This window comes from Peromyscus californicus, unplaced genomic scaffold (assembly GCF_007827085.1).
Source record: "Peromyscus californicus insignis strain IS unplaced genomic scaffold, ASM782708v3 Scaffold_1__1_contigs__length_55948999, whole genome shotgun sequence".
Taxonomy (NCBI): domain Eukaryota; kingdom Metazoa; phylum Chordata; class Mammalia; order Rodentia; family Cricetidae; genus Peromyscus; species Peromyscus californicus.
The window spans coordinates 31,273,049-31,291,033 of record NW_026294492.1 but is presented as its reverse complement, the minus strand read 5'-3'; the positions used below and the strand labels follow the sequence as shown (position 1 = coordinate 31,291,033).

Genomic DNA, 17,985 nt, shown 5'->3' with positions numbered 1-17,985 from the left:
TTTCCCTATGCATTTTGGGGAAGGAATTGAGGCGCTTTAGTTTACTGAAAGGATTGCCAAGTCCGAGTTGAGCAAACATAGTTACCAAATGAGAAAATGAAGTAGCTGGACTGTAATCACAAAGGCACTCTACCTGTGAGACTTTCTTAATTGAGAAAGTCTTCCGATATTCGATATCACATTTTTTTATATTAAGCCCCTGAGCTGCATCCATCTTTTTTTTCCTCCTTTCACAAAACTGAAATGCAGAGAGAGTGACTAGATAAGGTCATACTGCTGAAAGCTGCAGGTCTAGATCCCACTGTCTGCTCCGCCTACACAAGTGCCTGAACAGAAAAAAAGAAATGCAGACTTTCTACAAGTTTTTCAAAATAATCTGGATCCTGAAATGACAATGAAGATTTGTTTTCTGGATCCTAAGCCAACTGTACGCCCCATAATAAAATGAAATTATTCTAACAGCCGCTTACAAAGTCCCCGCCCCGCTACAGTGTGCACTTTAAACATAACTACATCAGAAAGAAGTCGATAATCGATTGACAAACTTCTCACCAAGTACATCCTCACCATGTTTGGTCCAGTCGTTCAGTTTTATTAAACAGCGTCATTATTTGCATTCTGTAAGCCAGCTGCAGTTCTACAAGGCTTAACTGGGGGAAAACTTCCATTAAAGCAAGGAACATAAATGAGAAAGAGAAAAAAAAAAAAGCAAAACACATTTTCCCTTCAAAGCCAATAGGGTCCATTCTGGCTTTGCTAATTTTGATTTTAAGCTTCAAATTACTCGTATCATTGAACGGCTAAATTGTTTCCTTGCTAATTTTGTCTTACCTATAAAGCACCCTGGGTCCCTTCCATTAAGAACAAGGGTTTGCAAATGATAACTATTAGGTGGGTTTTAGGTGAGCAGAATATCCTGGAAGGGTTTTTAAAGCCACCTAGGTGCTGTACTGGAAAGTTCATTAAGAGTCCACAGTGTGCCTGTTGGTTTTGCAACAACAGTCCAAGGCAACAACACAAAGCAGGAGGCATATGGAGGCCCTTGATACTTTGCTGCTAATAATTTGGATTCCTAATTGATGTCAGTTTTAATTCTTATCTGTTGTCATCAACTATTCCGGAAGCATCTTCCCCATAGAGTCACCCAACCCAGCATCCTAAGAGGCTTACCACATCACTGCAAAGCCAATTCCTTCTATAATTACTCTCTTTCAATTAAGGAAATTAAGGCCTTTTTTAAAAATAGAAAGCTGTTTTCTAGGTGTCACACACAGTCACATATATACAAATATACAGTTACTAACCAAATTCCTACTATATGAAAATAGATTAATAGATTGTCATTGTGTTCTTTGTTTAGTGATTGGTTGGGTTGACACGCTAGGACCCTGGTCAATGAAAGAAGAGAACAATACACAGATGTATGCTAGGATGAAGGGATCCTGATATGATTGTGGTTCAGTTTTGAGTGTTTATTTCTTTACCTTGGCTCTTCATTGCTGTGTCTGTAGATGTCATGCATTTGTTACAGGTCATAGACTCCGTAAGCCATAGTTCTATATAGCCGTCTCTACTAAAGGAAGACTGAAATCCCACTGTGTAAGCCATTACATTTATAAAGTAACCCTCAGCATGATGGACAACACGGAAAAGGTGGTGAGTTACTGTAGTGGGTAGCCATTCCAACTTTGATCTGGAAGTTCCAACTCCCATTGAGGCTTGGGTAACTGTCACGCCTACAAGGCAGGGCCAAGAGAGGACCCTGAAGACCCGAGATCCGGATGCAAGGGCTCTCTTGGTTCCTGGACCCTGGACGCTGGAGGTAGACCGAGCGGAGTTCTCCAGAGAACACCGCCGGACTGCGCTACGTCTTTCCCAGACCCTGCAACCTACCTATCCCTTCATTTGTAAGTTAAGTCACTAAATAAACCTCCCTTTTAACTATGTGGAGTGGCCTTAATAATTTCACCAATAAGTTACAGAACTAACAGAAAAAAAAAATGTGGTTCCTTCTGAACTTAACACTGGCTTATAGTTAATTTTAAAAAGGAGGAGACTCAGGAAAGGTTTGCTGTGAATAGTGATAAACTGGCCTTCAGTAGCCAGAGAGGAAGAACCCAGAGTAATGACAGAGTAATCAAATGCCTGACATGGAACTAGATAGAGTCTGGAGATGAGTTTTAATATTGATTCGGGAAGCCACTAGTTTTGAGATATTGGCTGATTTCATTACATTTCAATTTGCTCCTCTCGGTAATGAGAGGTGAACGGGACATTTCCATGATAAGAACTGGGAGATTTTTTTTTTCTTTTCTTCTAGACTAGAAAATGAAGCACTTGGGAAGGCAAAGGCTGAATCCGAGTGGAAATGCCTAATGCTATGTTGATGACAACCCAGGGAATAGCCACTTAGATGTAGGGCACTCAGCATTGGCAGAGCAAGTGGTTTAGAGAGGATTATTTATTAGGAAGCAAACGTGAGGTTTTGTGAGGTAGGCAGGAGGGCCTTCTGGGGAAACAACATTGGCGACTGAATCCTGAAAATCTGTTTAGAAAAAAAATAAACCTAAAAGTTAGTAGTAACCAAGGAGAGGATGTCTCCTCTTACACACGGACACACAAAATTTCCACATGACAAAATTGAGACAAGAACTTTCATAAAAAAAACAGTGGAGTGGAAGGGGCTGGAGAAGGTTACTATTCACAGTAAGTGTCAAAGGAGGTTCCAGATGTTGATGAAAACCGAAAGGAAAACAACCCACCTCTGAACAGGCTGATGCCAAATAGCTCACCCATAGAAAAACACATGCTGAAGGCTTTTCTGCAATTTGTTAGGAGCTGAATATTTTCAAAGTATCCGATTGAGAGGACCAGAGACTTGATCACAGACCCCCTCTAGTCAACAACCATTTCATAGATGCGCAGTCGGAGACAGTGGAGTTGCCACCCGTGATCCCCAACATCAAGGCTGTTACTTATTTTTTTCCCATTTCTCTATTTGTTAAATCTTAACAATGAACAGGTACTTATCTAGAGAAGCCAGGAAATGCTTCAAGTAAAACACGCATTATCTCGAAGCTGTCCACATTGCTGGATTGTGTTTAGTGAGAAAGAATGAGGGGAGTCCCAACCTACGGATTCAGAGTGAGGCTCACTGGAAGCTTATGGTGTTTTACATAAACAAAAGGATGGGAGTCTCTCAAGGGCAAGACTAGTTCTTGTTTTATTTTGTTTTTAGATTTTTTTTTTCAGAGGAAAATAGCCAAAGAAGATACACTGAATATCTGATTTGAGAAAACAAACGTGTCTCTCATTGATTCCTACTGATGTCGGGAAAGGAGCTTTCCTGAAATTCCTAATGTCTGTTCCTTAGCTCTTTATTTTCTGTAGAGTAGTGAATGCTTGCAATGCACCCAGTCCCTTCTTCTCCTCAGACCCTCTTACAACCTCATGGGGAAAGAATTGTATTTCTGCAGGTGAGGAAATTAAGACCTAGATGAAGTCATGTGCATGAGACCACAGGCAGTCCTGTTGCAAAAGGCCCGGTTCGTCACTTGACATAATGTCATCCAGGGTCCCATTGGACACTTGTCATAATATTGTGGTACCTAAAAGGTACCAGCCCTGGTGCATAATGCAATCAGATTCGATAAATACTATTATTGTACTCATCTCACAGTCCAGGAGCCTGAGCCTTAAGAGTAAAGAAATAATATAAGTACAGGCAGGAAGTGGGAAACAAGAGTTCAGCCACCCGAGTCTTGTCCCTGAGAAGGGTTCTTTAAGCCTTTTCTTTTGCCAATAATGTGGAGGTGCTCTGAGTCATGGTCCCATTGACATTATTATTATTAATTACTCATGGAAAAAATAGCATTTGGAACAATTTAAGCTCACCTAGGAACTTCTTAGAAGACTCCTTTGCCACAAGCAAAACTGAACCCCACCTGACCTTCCAAACCCACACCTCACTTGCTAGTCAGTGTATTTCTCTGTTACTTAGCTTTTTTCATGAGCAATGGGTATCCACCATGCAATACAGAATTAAAACCCAGATGTGTTTTTTTTAAATGCATACCTAGAGACAGAAATATGGAAAGCTTAATTTAATGTAAGGTAGCAATTAGATATTAAACAAAGAGCTGGGGGGAGATGGCTCAGTGGAAAAAAAAAATACATGTCTGCCTTGCAGCACAAAGACCTGCGTTCCATCCCAAGAATCTGCGTTAGGAACGTCTGGGTGTGGTGGTGCACACTTGTAATCCTAGCACTACAGCAGTGGATCACTGAGGTTCACTGGCCAGCCTGCTTCGCCTCCTTGCAAACTTTCAGGCCAATGGGAAACCTTGTCTCAAAAAAGGTAGACAACACCGAAAAATAACACTGAGTGTTGTCCTCTGACCTCCACGTGCATTTTATACATGTGCAGGCATGACTTCATATACATGTGGACACACACACAAAGTCATAGAACAGAAATGTGAAATTTAAATGTCAGCATCAACTCATTGCTTAATGGCTTATTCTAGCCATGTTCAAGAAAGTATTTAGTATCTGTCTCTAAGCATATTTTATGTGAATGCATGCAGAGAGATGAATTTGCTGCTGTAGGTTTTGTGGCTATGAAGATGGGAAGGAAGGAAATAAAGAAAGAATACGAATTTAAAGACCTAAGAAAATCCGGTTTCCCGACAATCCCAAATCAGGTTCCTTTCCTAGAGAGATGTTTTATTGGCCCGCAACATTCCAACAGCGCGATCCTTCCATTGATCTCCCCAGAAACTCTCTACTTTGAGCAAAATAGACATAGATAGATGATAGATAGATAGATAGATAGATAGATAGATAGATAGATAGATAGATAGATAGATAGCTATAGATACAGATGAGAAAAATAAGGTCTCAAGACAACAATAATCTGGGAGAAAAGTCTAATGCCAACATAGGAGGGCTTTTGAGGAAGCTTGGGGAAGCAGCCATCCTTGCAGTACAGTCTTATCAATTTCATTTTATTCTAAGTTCTTACAGAAGGCTGTTGGAAGACTTTTGCTGATTGGTTAGAGGTTGCAGTCTCCCCCTGGCCTGGAAGCTTATCTCCATAGCTCAGCCACCTGGGGCTCCCTCCCTCCAGCAGAACTTCCTGCCTCTACCTGCACTTATCTGCAGAATGTCCCTGGGCCTGGAGGACTGACCTTATCTGAAAGCTGTCTCTAAACTAGATGCCTGACTTATCTTTAGCTTGAACCCTGACGTAGATCCCAGCTAGAAGGCTCCCTTACTGCACATATAACTAAGACTTGTGTTAGGAGCCTTATGATAGGATCATGCCACTTAATGCAAATTAGGGTTTGTCCCCAGGCTCCCCAATCTTGTATGTTCCTTATACTCTGGAATAAAGTTGAGCTGATTCACTGAAATCTGCCTCCCGGAGCGCTGTCTCCTTTGTGCTCAGGGGCTGCCTACAAAGCTTTCCGTTGCTGCTTCTACCTCTTCCCCTCTCGAGCTGGTGGCCTACAGGCCGAGAGGGAAAGAGGACCCCCACACACACAGAAGGCAATGGCAGACTGAAATTAAGGGGCTGATAATAGTTTCTAAACTTGAACCTAAGAAATGAAATGTGTTATTTGGCCTAGAGAAGATGTTCTTTGTTCCTCCATTTTTTCCCCAATTCTGAGAATCTTACCATGTTTCCATGGCTGGCTTCAAGCTCTCGATCTTTCTTCTCAGCTGTCCAAGCTCTGGGGTTACAGGCATGGACTGCCATGCCTACCTTCCCATAAGACACTCTTGACGTTAACCTCAATGTTGAGGTGTTCGTTGAAATAATGGTTTCTAGAGAAGCTAGTTTCAAGGGCAGGTAACAACGTCATATTACAGAAATACACATAGTCTTGAGAACAAATCAGGGAATACCATGTCAAGGAGCAGGAGAAATTACTGAAGTTTGAAGCCCGAGCTTTGCACATGCTTAGATAGACACTCATTATGTGACATCTCCATGACCCATGAATACATTTTCAGAGGCTGAGTGAGAATCCATCATTAGGTTAAAAGTGTGCCTCTCAGAGTCCAGGATACAAGTGCTGTTCAACAACAAAAACAGACCAATAGACCAAGGTCTATTTTGACAAATGTCAACCATCATGGCCAGCCATTTTGTCTGATGCTTGATCCATTTTATTTTTCACTGAATGGACAATTGTCTCAGCATGCGGCCTTTAGTAACAATCCCTGGCTCCTTATACATTTACTCCCTTAAGACTGATGTTCATTGACTTCAATTGAGTGAGGCAACTATTAGGTTAATATGTAAATATCATAAAGTTACAGTCTCCAGAATACCATTGTCGCTTTCTCTTAATAGACTTTGCCAGTGTAGTTTTGTTGGTGTCCTGTCAAATTAGATCAGAACCTTGGTAGGTATTAGAATGCCTGATACAGTAGCTACTGGAACAGTGATCCTGTATTCCTGCATCATCTCTCCAAATCATTCACTGTATCTTCCAAGGAGAGGAAGACAGCTCATAGGTTCTCTTCGTTTGTTTGTTCGTTTCAAGAAGGGTAACCTCTGAGTTTCTCGGTTTGCTTCCATGTTTTCAGGAGGCTTTTGATTGTTACCATTTGTTTTCATTTTGTTTCCGTGGTCTTAGAGCCAAGGATTTATGTTGTAGCCCAGCCTGGCCTGCCGTGGGCCACAAGTAGCCCAGGCTGTCACCTAATTTCATCTTCCTGCTCCCACTCCCAGATTCCTGTAATCAAACACATGAGCCAAGATGTTGGTCATGTCTTCTGAGACTAAAGTTTACCACTGAGATTTAAAGAAACAAGAAATCAAGAATAAATTATCTTTGTTACTATTTTGCACTTGGGAAAAAAAATCAAGTACTCGCCATTCTGTTTAAGGAGTGAACAGAGAAAAATAAAACAGGAGAATTATTCTGGAAAACCCTCACTCCAGTATTCTTGGATGGTCCCTTGGTCTTCCTGGTGCAGCAGCATTTTAGCTGTCTTTGTCCCCTGCTCCCTCTGTTTGAAGCAATGATTTCAATTACCACTTAACGAGGCAAAGAGATCAGGGAGTGGATGACAGTCCTTCTGGAGAATCGTTTTGATTTAGCTACTTCAGGAACTCTCATCTTCAGAGTCCATTTCAGTGACAGACTGGCAGCATCACTATTTGCCAGGCTCTGCTTTCCAGAAGGAGCTCCAGGAAGGGAGACTTCAGACGCTCTGACATGCAGCTGGTGGTGACTGGGGACCCGACAGAGCTGGAACTGTGAAGCTAAGCAGAGTGAAATTGTGTCCTGCTTTGAGTTCAGTGTCCTGCCCTTGGCGATCTCAATATACAGGGGGTGGTCCAGAGCTGTAGCTGAGAGTGGATTTGTGGGGACTGCCCCCTACTTCATTTGATGTTTCCTGACTTCAGTCCCCACCGTTTTCCAACCACCCTTTTGGTAATTGGGCAAACAAGCAAAGAAGACATATAAAACTCTGCCACTACTTCCCAGCTAGGCAACAGCTGTACCACTGAGCCTCAACCCCCGCCATACTTTTCAGCTAATAATAACAAGGGACTAACGTTCATCGCCCTTTACAAAATATCTTTGCATGTACTATTCCATCTGATCTTGTAACAACCTGTGGCTCTCCAGCATCCAAACTTTGTGAACAGTGACACTCCTTATTTGATCATCACAGCCCTGCAAACATATCATAATTGCTGTGATGTGAGGTGTGTTAATCTCATTCAATATATTATATCTTTGATATTCGGAAAGAAGCCAGGTAGAGCCCATCCAATTACCTGAACCAAAAAGAGCCAAGTGAGGAACCCAGTTATATGAGCTTCTTTTACATACTCTCACCATTTCAAAAGAATAAACAGATGAAATCATGGGTGCTTTTCCTGTAACCATCTTAGCATGGGATATTAAACAAATTCCCTGGTGAACCCATGCCTAACGCTTCTCCCTAGCTTCCTCACAATAATGTAAGAGTATTAACAAAGAGGATAAGAATAGCAACCTGTTCATATCTGGAATGTTGTAAGAAGGGAGAGTCAATTTAGATCACTTAAGAAAAATGGCAAATATCTATTCAAGAGTCTCCTCTGAGTTCCATTTTCTTTCTCTATGCCCAAATCGAAAAGCCACTCACCAATCAATTCTGGAAGAGGAAGGGAAAGTTTAAAGTTTAACGGGAATTCAAGTCATGCAGAGCAATCTTATTGCTTGCTCCTTGTGGGGAGAGAGAAATGAATGTCAACGATGGAGCTGGAGATTGCCCTCAGTGATGGAAGAGCACGGTGCCTCCTGAAGGAGGACAGACATAACCTATGATTAGAGCCCTTTTTTTTTCCTTTTTAAACAAATGCTGTGAGGGGTGTGATGCTTCTGGCCTTTTCATAATACTTTAGACTCCTGGGGAAAGAAATAAGGCCTGGAAGCCATGCCTGAGGTAACAGCCACCAGAAATACTTAGCATGTCAAAGAAGCAGGCAGCCCTTGATGCTGAAGGAAGCAGGCAGCTTTCTGTAAGGATGCTGAGAGCCCTGGGCTGAGGGGAAGTGGAACTGACAGACACAGGGAAGGTACTTAGCTTTGATGTAATGGCTTGCTCTGTCTCCTGGCATGCTGCACCCCAGCTCCTTCTTGGCAATACTGGAAGAACTTGAGTCTTTACTGAAAGCTCTGAGCATTCTTACACTTTCTCACCCAAGGAAGCAGCCTTTTGTGAAGACTGATATATTGTAAAACTTGCAGATTTTTAGTTTCGGCTCTTTGAGGTAAACCTCAGATACCACAGAAACAAATCAATTTAAAAACATACAGTTCAGCAGATTTAGTATGTCCTCAGAATTTGCAACCATCGCTGATATCAAATTCAGAAACTTTATCCACAAAGCAAAACCCTTTATTCACCCATGGGGTTTTAGCAACCTAGAGAAATTCTTGTGATATATTCTTTGTCTCTGGATATGCCCGTTCTGGAGTGTAGGGGGTGTGTGTAAATGGAATTATACAGTATGTCATCTCTGATGCCTTGCTTCTTTCACTGAATATACTATACTCTTCTAAAGTTTTCTATACATTAGTATGTATCAATACTTCCTTCCTTTACATTGCCAAGTAATATTCTGTTTTGTAAATAGATCCCATTTCGCTTATTCATCCATTAGTTGATAATTCTTGTCTTGCTTCCAGTTTTTATTTTCTTTGCCACATACCTAGAAGTAGAATTGTTGGTCCTATGGTGACTCTCTTTTTAAACATCTGAGGACTTTTCCAAACTGTTCACTGTACTACTTTGCATTAGTACTGGTAGTTTGGTGAAGATCTTAATTTCTCCACATTCTCACTTAACATGTTATCCGTTTCATCACCTCCATCCTGGTGAGACTTGGTATCTCAATGCAACTTGGACTTGCCTTTCCCTGGTGGCTAATCATGCATTTATTGGCCATTTGTTTATCTTCATTAATGAAATGCCTATTTTGATTCTTAGTGCTCAGATCTTTTTGAGTTGTGGAACTCTCTCCTGAAGACTCACTGGAGGTGCACTTTAGATCAGTTGTCAAACTCACTCATGATATGGACTCCACTTTGTGACTTCAGACATTGCAGGGATCTTTGTGGTCAGTCCAGCGACACTTCTAAGTCTGAAAGTAGAGTGCTCATGTGTGTTAGTTCCCAGTTCCAACCACGTGGTCTCTTCCTCGCAAGACTCAAAGGCTTTCTGGGGAACCAGGAAAAGAGAGGAGACAGAACCGTCTTCGGTGCAATTGACGCCTTAGGTTTTTACTCTGTGGCAACCACTGTTGCATGAAACATATCACAGAGTTCCAATCTGTTGTTGAGAGGGAAATGATTCTGCATGAATGTAAGTGCTGCTGCCTGGATGCTAAAGGGGTTTTTCTCACCCATGTTATTAAGATTGTCTGCTGAAAGGAAAGATCCCATAGAATTCAGTAAAAGACAAAAAACAATACTGCAGTGTCCTGTTTCAACCCAGATTGCTCATTAGATCTAAAGTTTTGTTTTGTCTGGAACTTTCTCACAATCCCATCCTTCCCATACATACCAAACTCTGATGCACCTAATTTCATAAAAAGTGTACTACTGAAATCAAAGACACAGATTAACACCAAGCCAATCATGGTAGGTGATAGCAGTACCCACTTTCTCTAATGTAGCCTTTTAGACACCAGGATACACATTCTAGCTGGCCATCAGCATCAGCCAGTTACCAGCCCTGATCAAATATTAGAGTCATCTGAAACATTTTAAAACTATGTTTGTACTGGGTCTCCACAACTAAAGAATTTTGTTCAGCTTATCTGGAGTGAAACCAGATAATTGAAAGTTTGTGATGCTCCCAGGTGATTCTGACAGACGGGGAGATCTGTAACAAACTCAACTTTCGCCAACCTCTTAATATATTATCCAATTTAAGAGTCCATTTGTCTTCTTATCATGGCTTCTTGGACTTCACCATGCATAGAACTAATCTGGAAATATTAAAATATAGATACTAATTTTGGTGGTCAGGAGTGGACCTGAAATTATCCAATTCTATCAGGCAGCACTGAATGAGGCTGAGCCTATTATTGTTCGACTACTCAGCCCTCAGTTTTGGTGAAGCCCCTTGTGTTTAATGTGACATTTTCCAATTAAAGTTTTATCTCCTCAAAGATTTAATTTTGTAAGGCAGCCATCATAGACTATACCATGTCCTGTATTCCTTTCAAAAATAGAAATAAAATTCTATCCTTGTTCATACAAGAAGTCTTTGTGAATGTAAAGATAAAATAATAAGTCTGCATTTAATCTAGTCTAATGATCTCCATCATTTAATGTGGTCATAAATGTACTGAATAGTTAACTATGGGACCTGGTGCTTGGCATTAGGTGATTTAATTCAAAGGAGCTGGTCCTTGAAGCCAGTTCAGGAAATAAACAGTTAAAGTTGGATGCCACTAACTTCTTGGAGTCTAATTTCCTCTGTAAATTGTAAGTAGTAAGAATTACTTCTAGGGACAACAGAAAGACCTATGGATTAAGAAATAAAAAGGGCCTGATTCTACTCTTCTCCAAGTGTGCCTAAATGAGGGTAAATCTTAACGGGGAGAGCTCGGGAAGCATCCAAATCTGTGATGTTCTCATTGAAACATTCAGCATGAGAATCTGGAAAGGAATTCCTCCTCTCTAAGCCCCAGGCTCATCTTTTTCTTGCCGCCATCTTCTTCTAACACCAGGGGCAGACCTAGGAACACAAAACCACGGAAAGACAAAGTCAGATTTAAATTAAAAATCTTTTTTAAAAAAGAAGATAGGAGTGCCACTGTAGCTGAACAAAGACTAAAGTATATTTTAACGAGATTTTTCTGTGTCAACCACCGCTAATAAAGCCATGGCTTTCTCCCCTTCATCAATGACTCACCACCAGACTCCTTGGTAGTCTGGAGGGGGTGAGTCCTTTGAGACCCATCAGATAAGAGGAACTAAGAAGCAGAATCCTATTGGCCTGATGTGTGCACATGAAAGGCACCATCAAGACCAGAAGGGAAGATCTGTATTTTTTCTACTAAATAACTCCTTTCTTAGCTGAAACTTTAGAAATAAAATGAAAAATAGCTTCTATAAACGTCTTGGCCCATTGAGAAATATTTTAACGTTATCATAAGATTTTCAGCTGTTTTACTCATTTCTATTTAAAAAAGTGCAATTTTTTGTAGTTAAGAATGGAAAAGACCGAGTGAGTTCTCCTCGAGGTCTTTATAACAATCAGGATTGCTGAAAACAGCAAGGCGATTGTTTTTCTATCTATTCCTCATCAGTGCAATAATGTATGAGTTGTGCTTGCTTAAAAGACTATGTTTAGCCAACTCTCTCAGGCTCGATTTTGTCAGCCTGTCAACTGAAAGAAATCACACTTACCTGACAGCCTCCTATGGGTAAAGAAAGCAGAAAGGCCAGTATGCGACTGTGATCTCAGTGAGGGAGAGTCCCTATAACAGGGTTTTAATGTGGCAATGGGGAAGACTGGAACACTTCAGGACCCCTCAGTCCTTGAGGCTCCATTTCTACTGTCAAATCCTGGGAAGCAAAAGCATGCTCCCAGTGGTTATCCAGACTGTCCAGCTGCACTCAGCAAACCAGCCCCAGCTTGTGCAGCGAGCGTGCTCTGTGGTGGGTGAGTTGGCAGCTTGGTCTTCAAGGGTGGGCTCCGCGAAGTGAGACATGACAATAGAGTCCCGCATCTCACATGACATTTCCCTCTAAAAATTACAAAGGTTCGTTTCACCATCACTACCTTCTGGTCTGAAGTATATATAACGTGAACCTAGCAAGCAATGGTTCCTGACTTTGTCTGTCTTCATTTAGAGAATTAACTCAGGGCTGACTTCATCCTGCTACTTTAGAGCGACTGAAATGGCCTCTAATAATCACATCTCCTATTAATAGCTTTACTGTACTACAGAAGCTAAATCAATATATAATTTAATGGCTTCTCTTGCCAAGGGCATTATTGATTCTGTCTCTAATGATTTTGAAATGATATGCTGTTATGCAAATGCTATCCATCCTAGGTGTCTTTATAAAAGCATACATGGATATATTTCTTTGTCTTTATCTTTCATTTCTTTTTCATATCATGATTACCAAATGCTAAGATATTCCCAAAGAATTCTGGTCCTGATGAATAGAGATGCTCAAATGACAAACTGCAAACTAGTTTTAAGGGATATTGTAACTCTTGCCATGGGGCATAGGAAATAAAGCTATTACAATATGTTCTAGTTTCATTTCTGTTACTGTGATAAGGTACCCTGACTAAAAGCAGCGTAGGGGAGTAAGGGTCTGTTTTTACCTTAGAATTCCAAGCTACAGCCCATTATTGCAGGGAAGTCGTGTCAGGAATTATGCAGCTAGTCACGTCAAACCCATAGTCAAGAACAGAGAGAAACAAATGCACCCATACTACCTGCTTACTGGCTTTCATTTCCGTTATATAGTTCAGTACCCAGCCTGGGATATGGTCACTACCACATTGAAGATGGGTCTTTCCACCTCAGTTAACAGTCAAGACAATCCCCCACAGATATGCCCACAGTTCCTGATCTGGGTGATTCCTCCACTGAAACTCTCTTCCCAGGTGGTTCTGGGTTGTATCAAGTTGACCACTAAGGCTAACTAGTGCACGATGGTCGAGGAATAGTAACGACATTCGGCAGTGATAAGAAACAAGACATCAGTGGGTGATTTGGGGGTACTGAATATGTTGGTGTATTGTCCCTCGGACATAAAATTGGTGCCTTTCCTATACACTGACTCACTAGAAAGGCTTTCTTGACTTCTGTAGTACAACTGTATCTGTGACGTTCTGTGGACTGGGAATATTACATGGGTCATATAATAAAAAGTAAGGACATTGCAACCTGACTTGCTATCATGGGGGCTTTCCAGTTTGATGCTGCCTACCAGGAAGGGCCTTCACGAGGAATGTTGGGGCGTCGGTCCTAAGGACAATAGCGAACATGACGCTTTCAGTTTCCTTCACATTCCCTCTCCTGTTCTCATGACATTGCTTGCTTTAGGACAGATGTGCAACTCCAGTTGAAGATTGCAAGAATGCAAAGTGGAAAGTAGTACCTAAAGAGCACAAGTTTTATTAACAAAAGAGAGAGAGAGAAAGAGAACTTTGGTCATATTTTGAATGGTAAATTTGATCTAACTTAAAAATAGCAGATACTTTCTATTTTTCAATTAGAACGTACATTTCCAAATATGCTTCAAATAGGTCTTCTTGGGGTTCTTAGAGTATTTTGGATGTTTAGATGTAAATTAACAACTAAACATCCCAAGTTAGTCAGGCCAGCTGATCTTAATACACACACACACACACACACACACACACACACACACACACACACACACGGAGTAAATAGGTGAAATCCAGAAAGCTGTCTAACAATTAGGCAGGAGCTGTTTTTACGTGCAGTTGGACTTTGTCATACTCTTGAAATTATTGTTACATTAGTCATGTTAGCTGTTCACCTGCTGTAGTCGTTGGAACACAAAGAGAAGGCACCTTCACGAGCCCTGGCTTCTCAGGAGGAAGAAATTGAGGCGTCAGTATCATGATGCTATGTCGCTGGGTAAGAGAAGGACCATACGAGACCCCAAGCTATCACTGGGTCTCCCTTTTATGATGCTGAGCCCAGGAAGGAAGATTTAAACATTTGGAATGAGGGGCTGGGAAATTCGGAGAATTTCTCTATACTTTCTCCGTGCTAGGATAAAAAGACAAATGATCCTTAGAAAGCCCATGTCTAAGTGCAACTTGGCAGATTTCATCAATGAACTAAAAGCAAGATTATGGACCCACCCTTTTCTAAAAGATCCAGAAAATGTTAGCAAAAAGTAAAGTCTCCACGTCACTAAAACTTTCTGTTTATACAAGCCTATTGTTTCAAAAACTTTAATCAGATATTATCTCGGTTAATGTTATTTTAAAAATCTTGTTAGGTCAGTATTTAGGAGGCTCGGGGTAAACTGTAATATATACCACACTTTAACTTTGTTAGTTAAAAGGTAATATCAGGATGATCTATTTTCAGATCCATCAAGAGTTGTGTCTGGCATCATTCCTGGCATTTAGATTTGCATAATATTTGCATTTGTCCTGACTGCTCATCAGTCATTCACAGCCATAGGACCATAGCGCAAACATTACCGAAGGCTGGATTGCAGGAAGAATTCGCCATGAAGCACCACAATGTATTGATGAAGATGAAAAGAAGTATAATGCCACAGCTTAATGAAAGTTGAAAGTCAATTGGACACGGGATGAAAATAATTACATCAGCAGTTATCCCCTCCATTGCCACCACACTTTGTTTCCATCTTTAGGAATGCAAACTGTAAAACAATAACAACTTCCAAGGAACTTAAATAAGTTAGATTATAGGACACTAGGTAGAAAGAGAGAAGAGATTTTGTTCTCTTCTATAATGCTTTTACACATACATTGTGTTACTTGAAATGAAATATAATGATAAAAATACCAAATGATCATCCCTGACAAGTTATATATGCAAGTAACATTATACAGACTGAGCAAGTCGTCTTTCTGTATTTAGGAATATATATCATTTGTAATATAATACACACACACACACACACACACACACACACACACACACACAATCACAACAGTAAATGGAAAAAGAGGCCATGCATTTTTTTTAAAGTAGTGAGTGGTAGATGGGAGAGTCTGGAGGGAGGAAAAGGATGAGGGAAAATGATGTAGTTCTATTATAAACTCAACAAAACCTTTTCACATGTTATTTTTGGAAATAAAGTAAAACACAGAAAAAGAGAAATTGTCCACCACTAGGGTAACATCTCTATCAATGTTTTATTGTGTTTGTAGTCCCTTTATTTATTTATGTGTGTATGTGGGAGGGGTGTAGGTAAGTATGTGTGCATACATGTATGGGGGTGTACCTGCCGTGGCATGTGAGTGAAGGTCAGAGGTCAACTTGCTGAAGCCAGTTCTCTCCTTCTACCAGGTGATTTCCATGGACAGAACTCAAGTCATCAGACTGGGTGGCAAGGGCCTTCACCCACGGAAACTTCTCACTGGCCCTACTGTACTTTATTAATTTGTTCTAAAGCAATGACTTCCAGGAGATACCTAAGACAACACAAGAGTTAAATACTTAAACAAGCATTTTTTTTTCCCTTTTCTTGCTATAATCTATATTTTTCTGCTTTTCTTTCTCATGCCGATGGCAAGCTTATTAATGTTGAGAACTGTACTTTGTCCGAGTTAATTCTGTGGCCCTGGGCACGGAACTTAGGTTTTCAGTGACTTCTCTGAACTCGCTTTCCTCTTGCCTGTGTTCCTCTGCATGCCTCTTCCCCTGTTCGCCAACCTCTATTCTTCTCTGTTTCAGCAAAACAATTGCAGTCAAGGTAATTGATGATGAGGAGTATGAGAAAAACAAGACCTTCTTCATTGAGATTGGAGAGCCCCGCCTGGTGGAGATGAGTGAGAAGAAAGGTGGGGAAGCCGCTCCAGGGCGGACTCCGACAGCTTCTGCTGGCCTGTGCCTCCCTGGACGCCTGCATTCCTCAGAACATGACTAAACAATGCACACATGCCTCCACTATGTAACAGGGCACAGCTCTCACCCTGGCAGCAGGGAGCCAGAACTGCTGCTGCATCAGCCAGTCCTGGCCACCGTGCACCACGCGGGCGGGTCCGAAAGTTAATTTGGGGCACACTCCATCAAGCCCCCAGAGCTGGGGAAATTGGCACAGAGAGTACCCGATCTCCAAATTCTAAGCCAGCTCTCTGAATGGTGGAAGAAGCAGCCAGATGTATGCAAGCGTTCCATTTAACACAGACACCCCAGGTGGAGACCAGGGAAGAGCACCCAAGATGCCCTTTTACATACGCCCGGAGGTCATGTGCTGCCGGTTTCTCCCTCCGTCCGTAACATCACAATAACATTCGGCTTGGTGGACATCCAGAGCATGAGCGTGTGACTCCAACCATTCGTTTTGCCTTTGTCTTGTGTCCCCACAGGAAGATCATTACCATTAGAATATTTGATCGTGAGGAATATGAGAAAGAGTGCAGTTTCTCCCTTGTGCTTGAGGAACCAAAATGGATGAGAAGAGGCACGAAAGGTGTGGGAGTATTCAAAGGCATACCAGCGAGAAATTGTACTCTTCTCCCCTCTCCGTGTCTCCCTACTCTCACACTGAACTCTCTCCTCTTCCTCGGCTTCGAGTACTAAACTCCATTGCCTTTGAAGCTTAGCGGGTCCGTTTTCCTTCCCCAATGAGTGCACCAAGCGATTCCCATTTTCTTTGGGAAGGGCTGACTAACCCGGATTGCAACCAGATTTGCTAAATATTAAGAAATACTGAAGGAATTCCTGTAATTCAGAAATGAGGAGATAAGAGAACATGCTCTACCTTCAACTGAAGCTTCAGAACCATTTAAAATATGGCTACAAAGGTTCACTCCTCCCTTAAAGTACTAGTGATAAAAACCTGACATATCTTGTCTGAAAGGAAAAGGAAAAGAAACCCCACCTAAAAGTTCATGGTAGACTAAGAGTACAAGGATCTAATAACAATTTATAAGAAAATTCAGTAATCAGGCTTCTTAGAGAATCTGGATTGAGAAGATTTTGTTTTGTTTTGTTTTGTTGACTTTTCGTTTTTTGAGACAAGGTCTCATGTAGCTGAGGATGACCCAGAACTCCTGATCCTCCTAGCTCTACTTCCAAAGTACTGAGAGGTGTGTGCCAATCTGTCCAGCCCCAGCTTTTAAGAAAGCAATTAATAGGAACAAGAAGTCTTAAGACTCACGTTGTCAATAAGCTAATTTACTTATTTTGATATGGTATTTTCCATATCATCAAATACATCGTTTAGAAGAAGCCATGTAACTAGACATGATGGCACATGCCTGGGATTCGAGTACTTGGGAGATCGAAGGGGAAAGGTTGAGAGTTCAAGGGCAGCCTGAACTACAGCAAGACCCTATCTCATTAATAATAATAATAATAGTAATAGTAATAACAATCATAATAATAATAAAACTCTAACAAATAAGGTACCATACATATGAAACCACAGTCATATGTATGAGGTCAGTTTTCAGTAGCTAATGTGGCCCCTTGTCAACATTTAACCCTGACTTGCACTAATCCTACCCAGGATCCAAAATCTTTTGATACTTATAGAATTAATATGATTTTAATATGAATAGTAAAAAGACAAATTGTGCAGTGCTATCCTTATAGCTAGATTTTTTAATGACATTTTTGTTAGTGTTTTGAGAATTTCATAATTAGGTTTTTTTGGTTCTCACTGTTTTAGAAAACATTTCCAAATGGGAGCCCATTCGGTTCCCTAACTCTTCCCTCCTTTATAAGAGATGCTGTTTCATAAGACAGAAGGAGAA

At 41.1% G+C, this 17,985-nt stretch overlaps 1 protein-coding gene across 12 annotated transcripts in view; it reads left to right on the top strand.

Annotated features, from left to right (window-relative positions):
- Slc8a1 (solute carrier family 8 member A1) overlaps window positions 1-17,985 on the top strand; it is a 375,206-nt gene that overhangs the window by 283,375 nt on the left and 73,846 nt on the right. For all 12 annotated transcript variants that reach the window (XM_052746397.1, XM_052746402.1, XM_052746400.1 and 9 more), the window contains exon 3: window positions 15,959-16,065. In XM_052746397.1, the coding sequence (XP_052602357.1) occupies window positions 15,959-16,065 (107 nt within the window). The remainder of the gene's footprint in view (window positions 1-15,958; window positions 16,066-17,985) is intronic.